Source organism: Sphaeramia orbicularis, chromosome 18, assembly GCF_902148855.1.
Source record: "Sphaeramia orbicularis chromosome 18, fSphaOr1.1, whole genome shotgun sequence".
NCBI lineage: Eukaryota > Metazoa > Chordata > Actinopteri > Kurtiformes > Apogonidae > Sphaeramia > Sphaeramia orbicularis.
In genome coordinates this window covers 8,471,877-8,493,025 of record NC_043974.1, presented here as the reverse complement: position 1 = coordinate 8,493,025, position 21,149 = coordinate 8,471,877, and the positions used below count along the sequence as shown (strand labels likewise).

Here is a 21,149-nt window from a genome sequence, read left to right as displayed (position 1 = left end):
TGTGGGAGCTAACTCCTCCCACAACACCACCCACTTGTACTTCACTGACCACTGCATAGAGACCCCCCTTCCTCCCCTCCCCCTAAATATGCCAGCCCATTCCCGCCCCCCTGCCCTCGGTTTGGAGGGTCCTTGGATGAGAGGGATCAGTGTTGTGCCTACTCACATACCAATTTGCATCCCCAAAACGGGGCCGGCCCTTCCGTGAACGTCAGCAGACCCACGTGTAACTCTTTTTTAAAAGTGGATATCACTGACAGATCTGCTCTTCTCTAGCCGGTGGGGACAGGAAGCGGACTCTGTTCCTAACTCTCCCTGCTTGACACCAACTTTAGCCTTAGGAACAACATTAAATCGACCAAGTGTAATTCTTCGCTTCTACCCCACTGTTAACAATTCTGAGAAGAGGCGGTCTTGTGCCCACCAACTGCCATGAAGTGGGGCTGGGTGTTTTTGGGGGTCTTCCTCACCTTGGGGGCCCTCGCCTGGGGGGAGAAGGGCTTGGAAATCCCTGAGTATGATGGCAGAGACCGCGTCCATGAACTCCATGCCAAGAACTACAGGTCCGTCATGAAGAAGTATGACGTGATGGTGATCTACTACCATAAAAATGTGCAGGGGAATCGCAGTGCCATGAAGCAGTTTCAGATAGAGGAGCTGGCTTTGGAGGTGGGTCTCTGCCAAAGCATGACACTGGATGGATCTGTGGTCCATGTGGGGGAAGGTTCATAGTAGGAACATGGAAAGGGAGGGGGTTTCAGATAGAGAACTTGGCTCCAGTTTGAGATTCCAGGATGCTGTTTGATGACTTTAATTTTTTTTTTTCAGATAGGCAATTTTAAACCTGTAAACAAATGAGGATCACAACTAACAAGGGTTTGTGACGTTAAGTTGGGGGATTCATGGCATTCTGATAAGCATGACTGAAAAGTGCCAACCAGGAGGATGACAGATGAAGAAAATTTAGAAAGGAAGCTGGAGACTATTATTAATAGCAGTGTACTACCTGGTGTGAACATGGGAGATCTACTTAGTTTTACATTTGCCGTGAAAACTGACTAAAAATACACTACCCCCAATGTCTAGCATATAACCTATCCAAGGTATGGATTTAAAGCTAAATGTCAGAGGTTCATTCTGGAAATGTTCCATCTCTAGGTTGTAATCCACTGTCTTAGCGTCTCTGGTTGCCTTAGCCCAAAGTGTAGTATGATAAAATGTGAATAATGTAGCAGAGCTAAAATAAAACATTGAGATCCTGTGAAGTTCCAGTTATTGCCAACCAGCATGTCAATATTCAGCCAACTTTGATAGTAGTAGTAGTAGTAGTAGTAGTGGCAATAGCTGACTAATCTCATATACTTTTGTCTCATATTTAAATTTGTTTTCCATTGCATCATCTGTAAAGAAGAACACTAGAAGCCCATATGATGCCAGAGCAATGATTTCACAAGTAGTGACATTGGGGATACAGTGATTTCCAAACTTAGTTGATGATTATAAGAAAGAACAAGACATAGGTCAGTGTTTTGGCTGTGTTTTATCAATTCCAAGGTGTGGAAATTATGTAACTGAGTGGTTAAAGATACAGATGCCATCATAAATTCAGACTACTTTGCAAAAAGACAGGACAAAACAGACAGATACCCCTTTCCCATTGGACAAGAAACACTAACATCTGACTTTTGTATTCAGTCATCATTCACTCCTGTGTAAAATAACTCTGCAGCGGTCATGGGTATTTATCAGCTGCTAATTCCATCGGTGCTGAGGGAAACATCATACCTCAGTGTACCTGCTATTATTCCTGGTTTTCCAGTGCAATAGCATGAACTGAGGATCTGGACATTGGCGCAGAAATTGCTAAGGTGGAACATTATTTATTGTCTTTTACAGTCTGAAACAGCATGCAATTGTGTTCTTTGTATCATGCAAGATGGAGCACTGGCATAACAGTGAAGTGAGAGGGTTTCATGTGGACCAAGTGGAATATAAGGCGCACCGAATGTATGCTGTTTTCTGGTACATCTGTGATGTTAAATGTGCCAAAAACAGTAAAAAAAAAAAAAAAAAAAAATATGTGCACTTGTACGGTGAAATCAGTCTGTTTCCACCAAAAGCAAACACACAGCAGTGTTTGGTGCAAAATCAATGTAGCAGTGGATAGTGACAAACAAGTCACAAAATGATCCAGTGGTGTACATCAGCCTGCTTTGCTAGATGCCGTTGAGCCAGACTCCCCTGTTTATCCAGTAATGCTGAGTGAAAAGAAGGATGAGGAGGTAAGAATGTCCATGTTTTGGAAAGTGTTAGTGGACAAATAAATCCAAAGGACTTCTCACGAACTGGTGTATTCACCACAGCACTCCTCTGCTTGTTAGAGCAGCAGTGTCTTCTTACAGAGGCACAGTGTACCTTACACTAGCCTGCATAAGTCACCTCTGTAAATAGCCTTGGACAGCACTGCATGCGTAGCAAGAGGCTAAAAGCCCTCTCGGGATGGCCGGACAGTTTAGAACCATATCTCACTTCGCCTACTGCTCCCACCATTCTGTCAGCTCTCCCAGCCTTCCTCTGCAACACACATATTGTTGCTAAACATCCCCCTGGGTGTAGGCAGAATTCCTAAACCGTCATTTACACACCCAAGTCATTGGATCTGATCAATATCCTATCAGTGTTGCCAAGTTGTGCCTCTTGGCTTGAGAAGGAAAGTCTCCCTGGAACTGTTCCCTGTCAGACTTATTACACAATTACAAACTTCTTGCCAGTTGTGGCCATTTAACCAATCAGAGAAAAGTACTAGCGGTGCTCAGAGAGGATTCTTAAAATAGCTGGTCATTACTCACAGCAGAATGAATTATTAAACTGTAGAAAATTAAATCTTCTCTCCCTTTGTGTGTGGAAGGATCATACAGTTGTGTATGCACAATATATTTAAAATACAACAATTTCATTTCAGCAACATCATTACTTGGTCTTAACCTTAAATCCCTGCATCTTTTCCCACATCTCTCGTGATGTTAGGCCCACTGAAAAATGTCAAATTAAATATTCAGTCATTTTTCAACATTTTTATCTTTGATACCCAGCATAACCCAGAATAAATGAGCTAAATTTAGCATTACATCTTGCAAAAAAAGTAGATCAAAGTGGACACAAAACACGTTGCCATTATTTTCCAGGCTGGGTGACTGAGGGAAAATATGTGATTGTTAAATGATATCTAAATGCTAGATTTAGGAGTAAAGTTAGTTATACACTATAAGTGGAAAGTACTGGATTTAAAAAGACTGATGAGACTAATCTTGACCGCTGCAACATGTTGCAGAACTTTCTGGTGTGCACCTCCTGAAAACAAACCCTGTTCAGAGCTACATACATGCACACATCAGCAGCTCTATGATACATGTCACCAACAAACTCATCATCTGCCTGTCAAAAATGTTGTGTCATGGAAAATATTACCCTGTCAAATATGTCACCTTTAACCCTAACTGGAGTCACCCTAGTCTGAAAGCAGGACCCCATGTGTAATCCAGATAGGTTGTACCACAGATCGGCATGCAGGCCATAACATAATTTTCTCGCTTGTATTGTATCATTTTTGATTTTGTAAGGCAGTTGCACTTTGTTTTTGGCAGAACAAATAATTCATTTAATTTGATTTGATTAAAAAAAAAAACAGATTTTTTATTGCAATAGGTCTAGAGATGATGGGGGAGCTCTCAAACAAAAATACATGCATGCACCAAATCTCTTTCAGCACGGGCCCACATTTTTCTTACTAAATGACTAAATGTATTATTTGGCTCTTAAAATGTTCCAATTACTAATCTTAATTTAATTCAATTTAATTTAGTTTTCAGCCATAGGCCAAGTAAATTTCCCTGAGGGGATTATTAATAAGTTCATCATGTCTTCTCTCTCATGTGCTTGAGTTGTCAAGGTAATGTCACGTTGATGACTGGCGAACTGAAGCCTATGAGGATTTCAGTGATCAGTGAGTAAAGTGAAGATGAGAATTGGGTGCAAAAAGAGTCAGTTTTTAATGTCTGCGCTAGAGGAATATTTCTGGGGAGAACTAGTCAGGGGATAACCACACCGCTAGTTATCGCCTAATCAAGTGAACCACTACACTGAGTGAACCAGTGACTGTGTATCATGAATTAAACAGCTGATGCAAGTCAGATATTATGAGCTTAAACAGCCTATGAGCTCAATTCTATTCCTCATTTTTACCTCCACCAATGAGGGAATGTAGTTGCTTGCATCTCCTTATTTGTTTGTTGGTCATGCAAAACTACTACTACTATGTAACCCTGCAAATTGGGGTGTTTGATTCAATTACAGGGCCCAGTCACTTTCCCATCAAAAGGTGTGTGATATTTAATGATATGTAGTGGTAAGGTTGTAGATTGTAACCAGCCAAGAACCTCTCTACTATCTCCTACACTGGCAAAAAAAATGCATCATCCACTGTGAGCTAATATAGAAACATAATGGTACAATGTGCACTAAGTAGAAGGTGGATATAAATGGCACTTTCTGAGGTAACAAGAACGGACAAGTTCTTGTTTTTTGTGGTTGACAAACTATTTTACAACATAATATTGTACTTCTTTGTAGTAGTATATCCTCTGTTAACACTTGTAGTAGTTGTATTAACAGCTAGGGACATTTGTTCTAGCTATTGGTAATTATAGTAGCACTAGCTGTTCTACTTTTTAGCTTATTAGCTTACCGGCTGACAGGCCGTAAGCTGTTGTCGTCATGCGGTGTCCGGTGTCGTTGTCATTGTCTGTCGTTGTTTGTCGTCGTTGTCTGTTGTCTGTCGTCTATTGACCATTACAAAAATTTCGATCGTCTTCTTCTCCAAAACTACAATTCCGATTGACTTCAAACTTGGTATACAGCTTCTTTATGATGATGTCAGCAAAAGTTAGTGAAATTATTTGGATCCAGATCTGATTCTGGATTTGGTGCGATTTGGAAAAATTTCCCCACTATAACAGATAGGAAGTGGATCGATGCATTAACTCAGTAAATATAAATGATATCAAGTGTAAATTTCTACAGTCCAGCCCTGATGGGGAGATGACCAAAACGTAATGGCCATATGCTGATCAGGATCTTCTTCTGGATCCGGGAACTTACAGAAAATTTAACACGGGCTCTTACTGGGAAAAAATTTCAATTGTCTTCTCCGAAACTGCAGTTCTGATTGACTTCAAACTTGGTATACAACTTCTTTATGATGATGTCAACACAAGGTATCGACATTATTTCAATCCAGATCTGATTCTGGATTTGGTGTGACTTTAAAAAATTTCCCCATTATAAGAGATAGGAAGTGGATTGATACAATAAATCAGTAAATATAAATGATCTCAAGTTGGAATTTGAATTTTTTACAGATCTGATTGGAATATGACCAAAGCATGGGCTATTTCTGTAATATAATAAATACACATAACTGGGTGATAATAAATGGCATCTGGATACATTTCCCAAAGCTTTTAATTTGGCCGGTAAGCTACAGGGTCATTGATCCTATTTTTTCCAATTTCATGTGTTGTTTTGGAGAGAATAACAGAATAGGGTCAGATCAGGCAAGTGAAAGTTTGACCTATCATTTCTCAAATAGGCTCATTTTTAGCTTACCGGCTGTAATAGGCTGTAAGCTATTGTCGTCATGCGGCCTCCGGCATCGTCGTCTGTCGTCGTCTCTTGTCGTTGGTCGCCTGTCGTCCGTTTCAAAAATTCCAATTGTCTTCTTCTCTGAAACTACATTGACTTCAAACTTGGTATACAGCTTCTTTATGATGATGTCAACAAAAGTTAGTGAAATTACTTGGATCCGGCTCTGATTCTGGATTTGGTGCGACTTTGAAAAATTTCTCCATTATAAGAGATAGGAAGTACCAGTAAGCTACAGGGCCATTGGTCCTATTTTTAACAGTTCAAGTTCAGGTTGCTTCTCTCTCTCTGTCTCTCTCTCTTCCTCTACCCTGTCTCTTTAACCCCAACTGGTCAAAGACAGACAACCATCCTCCAGGGTCTGCTCGAGGTTTCTGCCTGTTACAAGGAAGTTTTTCCTCACCACTGTCACCAAGTGCTTGCTCCTGGAGGATTCTGTTGGGTTCATTAAATTGACTTGAGAGTCTGGTTTCAACCAGCTCCATATGTAAAGTGTCATGAGATAATGTTTGTTATGATTTGGTACTATATAAATAAAATTTGATAAATTGATTGAAAATTGACAAGGATTTTAGATGGTGCATAGAAAGTACACGAAATAGGCTGAAATAGACAATATTACTTAAGATATATGTCAAATAACATAACATACTTCCATCATTTTTTTTAACCTAGATCTGACTACCTGAAGCAACCCCAGATCATAACTTTGCCCCCACAGGCTTGTACTGTAGGCACTAGGTATGATGGGTAATGACTTTATCTGCCTCAGTTCACACCCTATTGCATCCATCAGTCTGAAATAGGGTCAATCTGGACTCATCAGACCACTTGACCTTTTTCTATTCAAACAGAGTCCAATCTTTGTGTTCTCTACAAATTAATGGTTGTTAAAGGAGAAGCTTCTCACTACATCAGTTAGGGACAAACAACATGTTGTAGATGAAACATATCAATCATTGCAGTTATTATCCAATGAAAGGATCTGAACTAATCGTTTTGTTAAATCCAGGTGTGGACTTTTTGTTTGGTGTGGTTCCTTTTCAATTTACAGATGTTAAATCCTACTCAAGAACTGGGGTGGAGATTGAGATTAGACACCATACTGTGGGGCCTTGGAGGAGGTATATGCTTTAATTAGCTTCAAGAGGCCTGTTCAGTGCCCAGTATAAATTGTTCGTCTTTTAATGTACTCTAATGGAAAAACATTTTTCTATCTCTGCATAGCGACTAAACACTTCCTCCAAGCTACTGAATGCTCAGGGTTTAGAAATCACAACTAACACTGTAAAACATTCCTCTAAAATGCCACTGTTATGACACATAATAATAATAATAATAATAATAATAATAATAATAATAATAATGATAATGATAATAATTGATTTATATAGAACTTTTTGTAGAAAGGTTTCACAAAGTGCTTTACAATAAAATCAGAACTGAAATACATAGGCAACAACATACACAGATAAATACACAGGTATAAAAAACATACAGCTACATACACAGACACAAGCATAAAAGCATGAAAGCAAATTGTGATACCCCCCCCACACACACACACAACTAAAAGCCTAAACAAGAAGGTTTTCAGTTGCTTTTTAAAAGACTCAGTTGAGTTTAAAGTGCGAAGTGCCAGTGGCAGGGCATTCCAAAGTCTCAGGGCCACAGCTTGGAATGCTCCATCCCCTCTATTTTGAAGTGAGTCGGGGGGTTAACCAGCTAGCACTGACTCGAGGATCTAAGAGCCCATGGAGGGTTGTGCAATTCTAGCAACTCTAAAATGTAGACAGGGGTTTGGGCATTTAAAGCTTTAAAAGAACTAAAATTTTAAAATGTATCCTAAAAAGAACTGGGAGCCAGTGTAGTCCTGCAAAAATTGGTGTGATATATGCTCTTTTTCTGGTGTAACTTAAAAGGCTTGCAGCAGAGTTCTGAACATCCTGAAGAATGCTTGAAAATGTTCCTCAGCTGGAAGAAGCATAATACATTGTTCTTTTAAAAGCTGACAGTATTTAATGACAAAGCTCTTCTGTATCCTTGACCTACTCTCCATTTGCCAAAGGTAAAGAAATGCTTGATGAAGAACCTGCATTCAACTCATGTTATGCAACCCACCTATTGACATCCATTGTCAGGTTGTTCCCATGTTTACTTTTGTGTTCACAGAGGAACACTAGAAAACCACTTGGAGAGCGCAGACCTCAGTCCTGCCCCCCCGATGAGTTATCATGCCAATAGACAGACAAACAAACAAAAAAATCCCCCCCAAATCACCACCAAAATTTAATCATTTGTTCCTCATGCCAGTATCAACATTTCCTGAACATTTAATTAAAATCTGTCCAGAACTTTTTGAGGCAAGGCAAGGCAAGTTTATTTGTATAGCACATTTCAGCAACAAGGCAATTCAAGGTGCTTCACACAGGACATTGAAATAAAAGAAACAAAAGGAAACACATTTAAAACATTATAAAAGAAACATGTAAAAAGTGATTAAAAACAGCAAGTAAGAAAACAACACATAAAATAAAAAAAAACAAAAAAAACAAACATATTAAAGTAAGAGTTACAGTGCAGAGTTTCAAAGAGAATATAAAATTTAAAAAGTCGAAAGCCTTTTAGTCAAAGGCAGCAGTGAACAGGTGAGTCTTTAACCTTGACTTAAAAGAACTCAGACTCTCAGCAGACCTGATATTTTCTGGTAGTTTGTTCCAGATATACGGAGCATAGAAACTGAACGCTGATTCTCCATGTTTAGTTCTGACTTTGGGAACACAGAGCAGACCTGCACCAGATGACCTGAGGGGTCTGGATGGTTCATACTGGACTAGAAGGTCTCTAATGTATTTTGGGCCTAAACCATTCAGTGCTTTATATGCTACTAAGAGAATTTTGAAGTCTATTCTCTGAGAGACAGGGAGCCAGTGTAGAGACCTCAGAACTGGACTGATGTGGTCCACTCTCTTGGTCTTAGTGAGGACTCGAGCTGCAGCATTCTGGATCAGTTGCAGTCGTCGGATAGACTTTTTAGGCAGACCAGAGAAGATACTGTTACAGTAGTCAACTCGACTAAAGATAAATGCATGGACAAGTTTTTCAAGGTCCTGCTGCAACATCAGTCCTTTAATCCTAGAAATGTTCTTGAGGTGATAGTAAGCTGACTTTGTAATTGTTTGTATGTGGTTTTTAAAATTCAGGTCTGAATCCATGACAACACCCAAATTCCTGGCCTGGTGTGAGGTTTTTAACTGAAGAGACTGGAGCTGCATGCTGAGACAGACAAACAAACAGACAGACAAACCCCAATGAAAACATAACCTAATTATAATTAGGCTGTATTACTATTTCCTGTGGACATAAAATGTAATTCTGATGAATGCAGATGACTTGGTCTTGTTGTGTCCCTACAGTGCAGGCCTGCAGCACCTTTTAAATGTCAGTATGGCCATGAATTTGACATCAAATTCAATGCTATTAAGAGTTACATCATGATTGTTAAAACAAAGGATGATCTAAAACTGCCATTTCCGTATTTTTACTTGTGCGAAAATGTTATCAATGTCACAGATAAAATCAAGTATTTTCAACATTATATTACAAGTGACCTCACTGATGACAGAGGCATTTACCAGCAGCAATGTAAACTGTATGGGCAGGCAAACATGCTTGCCCATAGGTTCCATATGAGCTCTGCTAATGTAAAAACTGCACTCTTCAGAACCTTCTGCTCTCCTCTGCCTCTGCATACTGCACATTTGTGGCGCAGCTACAAAAACAGATCAATGCACAAACTGGTGGTTACTTATAATGACTCGATGAGGATATTGCTGCGGGTTCCAAGACATTATAGTGCCAGTCAGATGTTTCTGGATAGTGGTGTTCGATGCTGTGCGGCTGTTATAGGCCATTTTATTTATTCATTCATGTGCAGTTACAAAATAATCAAACTCAATTGTACAAGCTCTGGTCTGTCCCAAAATTAGTTCTGTAAGGTTCACATCTAAAATATGGTCTCATCCTTTATGTATAAGTAACATATGGATTTATGCTATTTCTTTTCTTTTTTATTGTGTATGTTTTTTATCTTATCCTATGGACCTAGTTTTTGTGTCCTTAATAAAGCTTGACTGAATGAAAGGCTCTGTTTTATGTAGTATTCAATATAGTCCAGTGTAACTCCTTAAAAAAAAAATAGGACCAATGGCCCTGTAGCTTACCGGCCAAATTAAAAGGTTTGGGAAATGTATCCAGATGTCATTTATTATTTTCCAGTTATGTGTATTTATTATATGACAGAAATAGCCCATGTTTTGGTCATATTCCAATCAGATCTGTAAAAAATTCAAATTCCAACTTGAGATCATTTATATTTACTGATTTATTGTATCAATCCACTTCCTATCTGTTATAATGGGAAAATTTTTCAAAGTCGCACCAAATCCAGAATCAGATCCGGATTGAAATATTGTCAATACCTTGTGTTGATATCATCATAAAGAAGCTGTATACCAAGTTTGAAGTCAATCAGAACTGTAGTTTCGGAGAAGAAGACAATTGAAATGTTTTCCCCATAAGAGCCCATGTTAAATTTTCCGTAAGTTCCCGGATCCAGAAGAAGATCCTGATCAGCATGTGGACATTATGTTTTGGTCATCTCCCCATCAGGGCTGGACTGTAGAAATTTACACTTGATATCATTCATATTTACTGAGTTATTGCATTATCCACTTCCTATCTCTTATAATGGGGAAATTTTTCAAAGTCACACCAAATGCAGAATCAGATCTGGATCCAAATAATTTCACTAACTTTTGTTGACATCATCATAAAGAAGCTGTATACCAAGTTTGAAGTCAATTGGTACTGTAGTTTCAGAGAAGAAGACAATTGACATTTTTGTAACGGACGACAGACGACGATGACGACAGATGACACCAAAGCCGACGGAGGCCACATGACGACAATAGCTTACGGCCTGTCGGCTGGTAAGCTAAAAATGTATGCAACTGCAAAATGTGCCAAAGTTAACATTTTACTTTTCATTTACTGACTTCTAGACCTTTTATTTGAAATGAATACCCAACCAAGACATTAAAATATCAACACTTTTTTTTTTAATTGTCCAAAAACAATGAAGTATCAAAAAATTAAACCATTATATAAAAGTTCATTTGACGTATAAGTCATATTTATTTTAGCTAAAGTAGTTTGAGTGTTTTATTTTTGGGTGGTTGAGACTAAATTTAATGTGGTTCCTACACTTAAAGGGTTAAAATATTTTTTGCTGCTCCAGATAGATTTTTTTTTTTTTTTTCTGGTCAAAATCACTCTGTATTAAAGGTCACAGACCCCTGGTGTGGTTGAGCCATATGAAATAGAATAGAATAGAATAGAATAGAATAGAATAGAATAGAATAGAATAGAATAGAATGGCCTTGATTGCCATTGTATGTAAAATGAAATTAGGAGTGCTCCTCCAGTCAGTGCAAGAGTATTAATAAAACACCAATACCACAGAAATAAGAACAGAGCTAATATAAAATTACAAAAACTAAAAACATGATAAGACTAGAAAAGCACTCGGAGAGCGCAGACCTCCAACCAAGGCAGATCAGTCCGCCCCCCCAATCACCACCAAAATTCAATAATTTGTTTCTTGTGCTAGTATCAACATTTCCTGAACATTTCATCCAAATCCGTCCATAACTTTTTGAGTTATCTTCCTAACAGACAGACAGACCCCGGTGAAAACATAACCTCTGCTGTTCCTTGGCGGAGGTAAAAATAGAATATCAATTGTAAACTTTTACAAATTTATGTAACAATAAAGCTAAGTAGAATAAAAAATAAAAGTGGACAAAATATGAATAAACGTACAGTATTAACCGTGTATCTATAAACAATATTAACAGTATGTATTACCCATGAAAACAGTATGTATATATATGAACCAAGTCTATAGTAGTAATAGTGTATTTATATTTTGATGACTATTGAATAAATATTGCATTGTTAGTGCAGAACAGAGGAATATAGAATGACTTATTGCATGTAAATTGATCAACCAAATGCAGTTCTCATTTTTGACTGTAGCCAAAGTGGATAAAACAGTTGAAGAGATGTGAAAGAAAAGAATAACTTCAAAAACTGCCATCTATACTTCACAGCAAGTACATGGGCTTATCCTACTTGAAGAGAAGCACTTGAATAGCTTTGCAAAAAGGCATACGTTCTTATATTTGGCACACCAGCACGTTAAAATGATTAATTTCAATTAAGCATCTGCTAAGTTAATCACAGTTTTCTAATATTTATCCTGCGCATAGTGCCAACAGTGTACTACTATTACTGGAAGCAGATCCAGGATGCATCAGAGAGATTAATTGTCCTGATGTGCTGGTCTTTGAGCTAAAAATAAAGCAGACTTCACCTGCAGCACTTCTGTCCAAATATATCTGTGATTATTATGGCTCATACTGAATTATATAAAGCAGAAGTCATCCAAAAATGTGACGAAAGAGCCAGAGGCTAAACGTGTATGAGCCACATCCTACATTGGTTAGATAAAATTCTAATATTTGATGCAAAATGAAATTGGGGCTCAACATATATTTAGCATAAGCACTTAATCTCTCCCAGTCCCTGCGGCTGAACTCTGACCTTTGACATCCTGCATACTGTAAATGCTCATATCTATCCATCACTGCTCTTCCACATGGCTCACATTGCACTGATCTTTTACTTACCAACACCCCGCCCCTCCCTGTTACATATACACACATCGTTGCTATGGCAGAGATCCATTCACTGTACGAACGCAGTAATCACACCTCAGTCTTATTAACCCTTTCATGCATGAATTATGAGAACTTGAATCAAGATTTTTTTTCCCCAAGTATTTTTATTCCTCTTTAGGTGTTAAAAAAAACAATGCAATTGAAAAAAAAAAAAATTCTGAACCTACTTTTTATGAAGTTGCAAAAATATCCACTCAGCTGGATGTCATGCGTTCAATTTTTGAAGCAAATAAACATGTATTTACTGGTCTACTGTGTGAAAACATTTTTAATGCAGCTAATCTGATGTTTTGTCACATTTTAACATGCTCTAATACTAGTTATTACTGACTTCATGGAGATAATATGCGGAAAAAAAAAACACCTTTTTGTTAAAAAAAAGCTGTTAATTACAGTCACATAACGACATCAAGCAATTTTTTACACTTTAACATATCATTGCAGATTAGGTTTATAAAGAACAGCAATTTACAATAACTGTATGAATGTCGGTGTATAGTATTATGCATAAGTGTCCACTGTGTTGGCTGATATGGAACTAAAACAGCAACATTAATGAATATACAAAAGAACAGCTGTAGAATAGCTGTCCACTGCAGTGACCACTATGCATGTAAGGGTTAATGTTCTATCTGCATCTCATGTAGACACACACAGAGAACAGCAAGGCCTATATGTTACTGCGCGGTATATCATGGACATTACTTATTAAGATGTTAAAAATACACAGTACTGCATCACATCAGACATAAAGCCTGAGAATATTATCGAAGTACCAACTAGAAATGGGGATTTTATGTCAGCCATGATAAAACCCGCACTGCCTTGGCATATTATTGGTATTGTCTTCATGACAGTACATGAGCTGTGCGTTTTTAAGGATCTGAATGATGCTGTTACTGCTGGTGTAGGGATGTCAGTTTTGACTGATTAAGTATTGCATGTATTACCATGACGATCTGCAGACCTTCACAGTTCCCTGAAGCTGAACAATGTGTGATTCTTTCCACTAAACAGGTTTGACTTGTTTCTACATATAATCTCAACATTTCTGGAAAAAAAAGTTTCCTATATATCATTATTTCTTATATATCATATAACCAGAAATGCAGGTCTTCGTCCATGCCTCTCTGAAACCCTGTACCCTGTACTTTTTCTGTAAAATGGTGTAACTTTTTTTTCTGGATAGGTTTTGGCAGAAGTTTTGTTCAAATAAAAGTATTTAATAATTTTTCTGGTTCTATGACTAGGTTTACACATATTCTGTATAGATAACTGGGCTTGGTTTACTATACTGTACAAAAAGTTGCCGAATCTAAGATTTGAAAAATGTCTAAGTATGAATTTATTAACCCTCTAACACTGAGACCGTCATGTGTGGTTAAAGTTCAATAATTTCTGAGCCACATATCCACACATATGGTTAAAAAAGTAAAGTGTAGTTCCTCAGATTTTCACTGATATTACATAGCTCTTATTTCAACATGTAGAGAATGTGTTTCAACCCTAACATTGTGCACTGATTCATCTTAATGTCTTAATTTGAGCCAATCAATGGCTCTAATGTATTCAAAATCACATTTTGACATTATAGGGCGACACAGTGGTGCAGTGGTTAGCACTCGTGCCTCACAGCAAGAAGGGTTCTGGGTTCGATTCCAACACCAGTTGACGGGGGGTGGGACCTTTCTGTGTGGAGTTTGCATGTTCTCCCCGTGTCTGTGTGGGTTCTCTCCGGGTACTCCGGCTTCCTCCCACCATCCAAAGACATGCACTAATAGGTTAATTGGTTAATCTAAATTGCCCACAGGTGTGAATGTAAGAGTGATTGTTTGTCTCTATATGTCAGCCCTGTGATGAACTGGCGACATGTCCAGGGTGTACCCCGCCTTCGCCCTATGTAGCTGGGATAGGCTCCAAGTGACCCCCGTGACCCTAGTGAGGATAAAGCGGGTTCAGAAAATGAATGAATGAATTTTGACATTATTGCTATTACCTATTGCTGTTGGGTTTGTTTGTTTGTTTGTCTGTTTGTTTGTTTGTTAAGCAAAACTATGGGTTGAATTAATACCAGATTGGGTTTATAGACTGCCAGATGCCTGATGACATTTTGGGAAAAGTAGGTCAAAGTTCAAAGCAAAATTTTTATGAATTTTGTAAAAAAAAAAATTCTCCCATATGCTTATAATGGGCAAAATTTCAAATGTCTATAAAAACAGCAATTTTGTTACAGTTTACTTCAGACTTGGCACATATATAGAGCCAATTGATATGCTGACATGACCACATGCATAGACATGATAACATCAGATGGATTGATGCCAAAATAAACTACAGTACGTGCAAATGGCAGGGCTTGTTGTGCATGGCACCACTTGTTTTTTGTGAAAATTATGACTTTAAATGAACTGGATGAAATCAAGGTATTTATGATTCAGATGATGTCTGACACCAGATTCTGACTGATACTATAGAAAAACATTGGAAAAACTGGTGGTACCTGACCTGTGCTCTACTCTTTAACCCATAAGGACCCTTGTATGACATTTGTGGTAGTTCCCAAATGAATTTTTACCTCTGCCAAGGAGGTAATGTTTTTGCCAGGGTTTGTTTGTCTGTTTGTCTGACCGTTAGTGTGCAACATAACTCAAAAAGTTATGGACAGATTTTAATGAAATTTTCAGGGTTTGTTGGAAATGGGATAAGGAAGAAATGATTAAATTTTGGTGGTGATCGGGGGTGGGGGGGCCCACGGGGGGGCCACTGATCAGCCTTGGCAGAGGTCTGCGCTCTCCGAGTGCTTCTAGTTCACTATATTTGACCTTCCTTAAGTGGTTTATCACCATTTATTGTATTATTATTTTCTGTATTTTGTGTTTTTGTCAGCGAAAATCAGGTATTTTCCAACATTTAATTTATTAATCATGTAGATGTTCATAAAAGCTCAGATTAACGTTGAGGGTTATTATATCAAAAACTACAGAAGACTGAAGAAATTGTGAATTTTTCAACAAAATCTATCATTAACTGAACTTAAACCCGGTGTCTTCATCCACCGTCAACATAGCCTCTGAATGTCCAAATGGGTCATATCTGATGATCATGAAAAGATGAGTAACTGTATTTTACATCAATTATTTATAATGATTGATAGGACTAGTGGATCAACATGGGTTACACAGTTTTTATCAGTTGATGATTTTGATAGATGGTGGATGTTTGGGTCTTTATGGGTTAAATTTTAAAATTTTTTTGCTTTTTTTTTTTTTTAAATGTATTATTATCACCAATCTTTTAACGTGTTTTTCATCATGGTGTGTGCTGGTGACATCTTGTCCAGGTTGATCTTGACGGTCAAAAGGTCTTTATCTGGTTAAATAAAAGTTAAGGAATACCACAAAAAGGGTTTGTTTGTGAAAGTTAAAATTTAAACCAACCCATGTTCTTTTCCTAACCATAAACACAATGTTTTTACTGGGTTATCCTACAGATTTTAGGTTAAGTGTGTAAGTAAAAAAAAAAACAAAAAAAATCAGACATGGGAGTGAGCAAGCAACAAGCAAGTCTCAAGTCTTTGCCTTTAAGCCTCAACAAGTCCTTTGTGGCTGTGAAAACATGCAAGTCCCTGCTAAAAGTCAAACGAGTCAAGTCACTGTTCAGGTCAAGCAAGCGATGCGCCAAGTCACACTAACTTCTGCTGATGTATATAACATGACAAGATGAACCATTGATTACAACTCTTCCAAATGGACACAACTAGGGAGTGGTGTTCTGACTGTCCTCTGTATTCCTCACTTCTTCTCTGTCTCTTTTGACTGGAAGCTTATTACGATGCATGAAGAATAACCTGCTCATTCATATTTCAAGAATCAAACGTAAACTCCCGTGATGTTTCTAATGAGTTATTTGCCACAAGTTAAAGTCAACTTGTGGCAGATGACTTAAGTCCCCCACCTCTGCAACCATGTCCTACCAACTATCAAAACCCTACACACACACAAAGAAATGTCGATATGATACATTTGTTGTTCACACGCATTGAGATTATATATTATCTGTTGCAGAAAAGTAGAATAGCTACAGTTTCGTCTGGCGACCGGGGGTGGGAATGCTATGACAATAACCCACATCTGAGTGAAACTGAATATTGTCTGATGTCATTTTTATAAGTGTAATAAATGAGTCAAACAGTAAAACAAGCCTTAACACATTGATCATTGTATCGCTACAAGACATCCCTGATAGAGATACAGTTAGAGTTACAGGGCTCTGAAAGTGTTCCTGTAAGAGAAGAGCTGAAGAAAAACACTGCCAAAGGGCTGCTTTTTGTCTTTTTTTTCCACATTTTATGCAAATACCTGCTAGGTACAGTACTTACAATGCACTGAGGATCCTTATGATTTAAAGGAGGTTTTCACATTGTCTTGTCTAATCTACTTCCATCTACTGAGGATTCTGGTAAAAGGTCAGACTGTCGCTGTGGTTACCGTTATCCAAACTGACAGTCTGAGTTTTCCTCCCCAGTGCCATTAATTTCATGCTTACATTTTTAATGGTGGTGGATAGTATTGATGGGGAGAGAGAAGAGGGGTGATGCATATTGTGTTTCAGGCCGTTACAGTTCGGTTTCTCGGTCGTATAAATCACACCTCTATCCATGCTTTGCACACTGTGATGCTCCTTAAACTTAAAAAAATGAAAAACTTAAACCTTAACCTTAAATAATTGCAAAGTACATAAACGCAGGGGTGTAGTTATATTTAGAAAATACTTAAATGCTATCTTTTAGGTTGCACTTTTCTCTATGTTATACTAACACCTTCTTTTCAGAGGTGAACTCCACATATACTTTACATAGGGTGACCATATTTTGATTTCCGAAAAAGAGGACGCTCGGCTACGACTCACGATACTTAAATGATCACATGCTACATAAGTACTTTAGTATTACCCAAAAGAAAATATTTAGGTGAAACAGGCTGCTTGGAATTATTTTATTATTCTAGCTGTAGAAGCGTCATAAAAGCTGCTGTGTGTATATACTAGTGTCCTTTTTTTTTCAGGAGTACTTCTACTTTCAACTTCTGGCAACATCAGGTTTTACTTTACTGTGTGTTTTAGGTGGTATATCAGACAACAACAACAACAAAAACTAATAAAATGTACAAAAAAAATTAATAAATATAAAAAATATAGTAATTAATTAAATAAAAGTTTTAATACATTGATAAAGTTTTTACTGAATAAGGCAGCATATCGTTTATACATTGCATTACGGATTGGATCTACAAAGGCACAAAACATTTAGCAACACACAGAATATTGTTAAAATTACACTTAATTTCCTTTAAACATTTCAGGTTAATATTTGTGTTGGATATTTGGTTATTCACATTTAATTGTTAAAGGATAGTTTGTTAATGTAAATGTTTTCATAATTTGATAATTTAAAATCAGTAGAACCTGTAGTGATCAGGGCACCAGGACCACTAACCCCCAAGCTGAGTGGATGGCTCCAGGAGATACCATGAACAACATCAGAAATCTCTGTCCTAGGAACAGCTAAGATCCTACATAGAACCCTCAGGCTGGGCCAGAGTGGAACTTTTGGTAGGCCAGTTTTGGCTTGTTGGGCCACATTTTGACACCCCTGCTATAGAGCATCTATGGACAGGTCTGTCCATCCCCATGTCCACAGGCTAGTATGGATCAGTGCCTTTCACTGCCCTAATGTCCCATATATCACTGGAAAGTGGAAAGTCTTTTCTTCCAGTGGGATTCAGAACTTTTCTGATTAACAAACAGTGACAGAGTTATGGTCATCAAAACCTGGACATTTTCACTAATTTATAAAGCATGCCTGGACGCTCCAGACAGGACATGAAAAGAGGACATATCCAGGCAAAAGATGACGTTTGGTCACCCTACTTTAACAGCGTAAAATACATTTAGTGCTTATTTGCCAAAGTACATTTCCCCCCGAAATGTACCCAAGATTTACAAAATGTGTACTATATTGTTTGTATTATGCGTTGCTCAGGATTTAGAAATGTAAAATGTTACTACTATCAAAAAAATGCCTTGTCTGTATGTCCTTGACACTCTGTCTTTGCAATTGCTGAAGAGATGCTCGGTGAAGAATCCTGTATTATTCTCATGTTGTTAGCAACCAGGCTGTTGAAATTGTCTGGCCCTTGCCAAATCTGCTTTTGTAAACAGAGAACGAAACTAAGTCTGCATTGCTATACCCAGTAGACACAAAGTGTAATTCCTGTAACCAAGCTCCTTATTAACTGATATGCCCTCCTGCGATGAACTATAAACCTGACAAGTAGCCAGAAGGCTTTTATAGAGCATGACTGTGAGCAACAGACATCAACACCCCACATCCAGAATGTATAAGAAGGATCATATCTCATTACCTCTAGTTATCTTGGACCAGTCTGGACCAACGGGCCAAACCCCCAAAGCTCTTTTAGTTCATTAACTCCAGATTCACTGCTTTCACTGTTGTTTTTTTTGTCTTTTTTTCACCATGGAAAATGGAAGTTATTGGTCTTGTTAATGGTCTAGGCTGCAAACTCCAAAGGCATTGAGTGACTTACAACTTCAAGGCTCAATATGGAAAATTGACATGCTTGTGTGCTCACATGAAGCTTGCTTCCCTAATGAAGGTCTAATTATTTTTTTTTTCATCATTAGCTGACTGGATTTGCAGGTTAACAGTAGCTAGCGCTGAACAGCTGCAGCATCTCAGCATTTCTCCGAGTACGCCATAATTGTTTGTCAGCAGCAGTGGTTGTAGTCCATACTGAAAATATGTCCAAACTTGAACCCGATTACCCACAATGTTCAGTTGTTGGTTGCATTAAAAAAGACGGAAGTTGCACAACGGGGCAGAAAGCACAGTCAACAACCTGGAGGGGGTGGGGTGTGAAGTGGCTCATTTGCATTTAAAGGGCCAGTGCTCAAAACAACCTTTCTTGTGTCATTACTCAGAAACAGGGTTAAAGATGGACCCGTGGAGTTTAATTAATGAAGAATTCAGACTCAAGCATAGCATTTACAGTTCATGTAGACTACAGGGAAATGCTTTAAAATGCATAATTCCATTTTAAAAAGTAAAATATCACTCCTTTAAAATACACCAAATACTTAACAGAGTCCCCTAATGAGAAAGTCATTAGCTTCTATTATCCCAATTCCAAAAAAGTTTGGATATTGTGCAAAATTTGCAAATGTCATAAGCCTGTATTTCATTTATTGTAGAACATGGTAAACAATTTTACTTTAAAAATTAATTTAATGGCAGCGACACAATAGACTCCAACTCAAGCTTCATTAATGTACACAAGCACATGCTAATCTTACATACTGAAGCTTTAATTGAATATATCGATGCATTTTGTTCTCTATTTTAATAGCAGTGTGTAGGTACTTTTTGTTGTTATGGGTAAACACAATAAAAATCATTTGAAGGAAGGAAAAATGTCTCAGCTGTCAGTAGCTACTTGCATTGACCTCCCTTCAGTGACATTACATGTACTGTAAAGTTGTGAGAGCTACACCACATCTCAATAGATCTCCTCTTATGTCTTTGCACAACAACAGTATCTACCCTCCAATTAAGGGTGTGAAAGAGGCACTAAATTAAGAACTAATTTGTCATGTGATGTCATTAAAAGTGACAAGAGTCATGTCTAGAAGTGTCCTTCACAGTGTTATTCTATGACATCCTCTCAGTGTTGATGGTTTGTTTGCTGGCCGTTCAGTTTGTTCCATGTCAAACCCACCTGTTGTTTGAAGAGGATTAATAATAGAAGCATTTGACCATTGAATCTGGGTCTCAGCTGTTGTTGAAACCATATAGTTCACTGCCTGTGAAATTTTCATAATATAGATTAAAATATTTTAAATGCTTCATTTGACAGTCACACTAAAACATCCAAACTTGTGGTTTACGTCACTGTTTTTGCCCCTTCCAAGTACAAACATAATAATAAAAGGCGTGACTATGCATTTGTGTGATGAACATGATATTCTGAGAAGATACAGTACAATATGATACCTGGATATTGTGTTTTTTGCCTATTCAGGAGAGGTGATTTCTACACTGTGAATATGATGCAGTGCAGTTCTCAAGTTGATTTATAGTGCAGGAATGGAATCATCCATTATTCTAAAACATAATCTGAGATATTTTTGTTAGAAGCATTTTACATTAGAGCACCAGTGCCACTTTGCACAATAATTGGGTTACGGTTATTGTATTCAGTCTAAACAAAGAAAACATGCTCAAGTCTGCAGTTTGGCAAAAACACTTAACCCCTTTATCATGAGCAGTGCTCCATCAAGCAGCTGTCGACAGCATTATGTCTGAATCTGAAGTGTTGCTACAGTAGTGCTTCACGGAAGTGTCTCATAGCAACAAACTCAGTACTAACAATCTGTCTCTGTCCTCCCAGAAATGGAAACATTTAAATCCTATTAAAATTGTTATAAACATTGCCAAACACCTTGTGCAATTCTAGGTGATCCCAAGACAGATGAGGAAATACAAGTTTGTTGACAAGAGGCAATTAAATGTAAAAGTAGTATGAAAAGACATACAGGGTGGGAAAGCAAAATTTACAATATTTTGAGGCA

At 37.8% G+C, this 21,149-nt stretch overlaps 1 protein-coding gene across 2 annotated transcripts in view; it reads left to right on the top strand.

Annotated features, from left to right (window-relative positions):
• Positions 1 to 258: 258 nt before the first annotated feature.
• The window catches only part of casq1b (calsequestrin 1b), a 43,470-nt gene continuing 22,579 nt past the window's right edge, over positions 259 to 21,149 (top strand). For both annotated transcript variants that reach the window (XM_030161604.1, XM_030161603.1), the window contains exon 1: positions 259 to 669. In XM_030161604.1, coding sequence (XP_030017464.1) covers positions 433 to 669 — 237 coding nt within the window. In that variant the 5' untranslated portion in view covers positions 259 to 432. The remainder of the gene's footprint in view (positions 670 to 21,149) is intronic.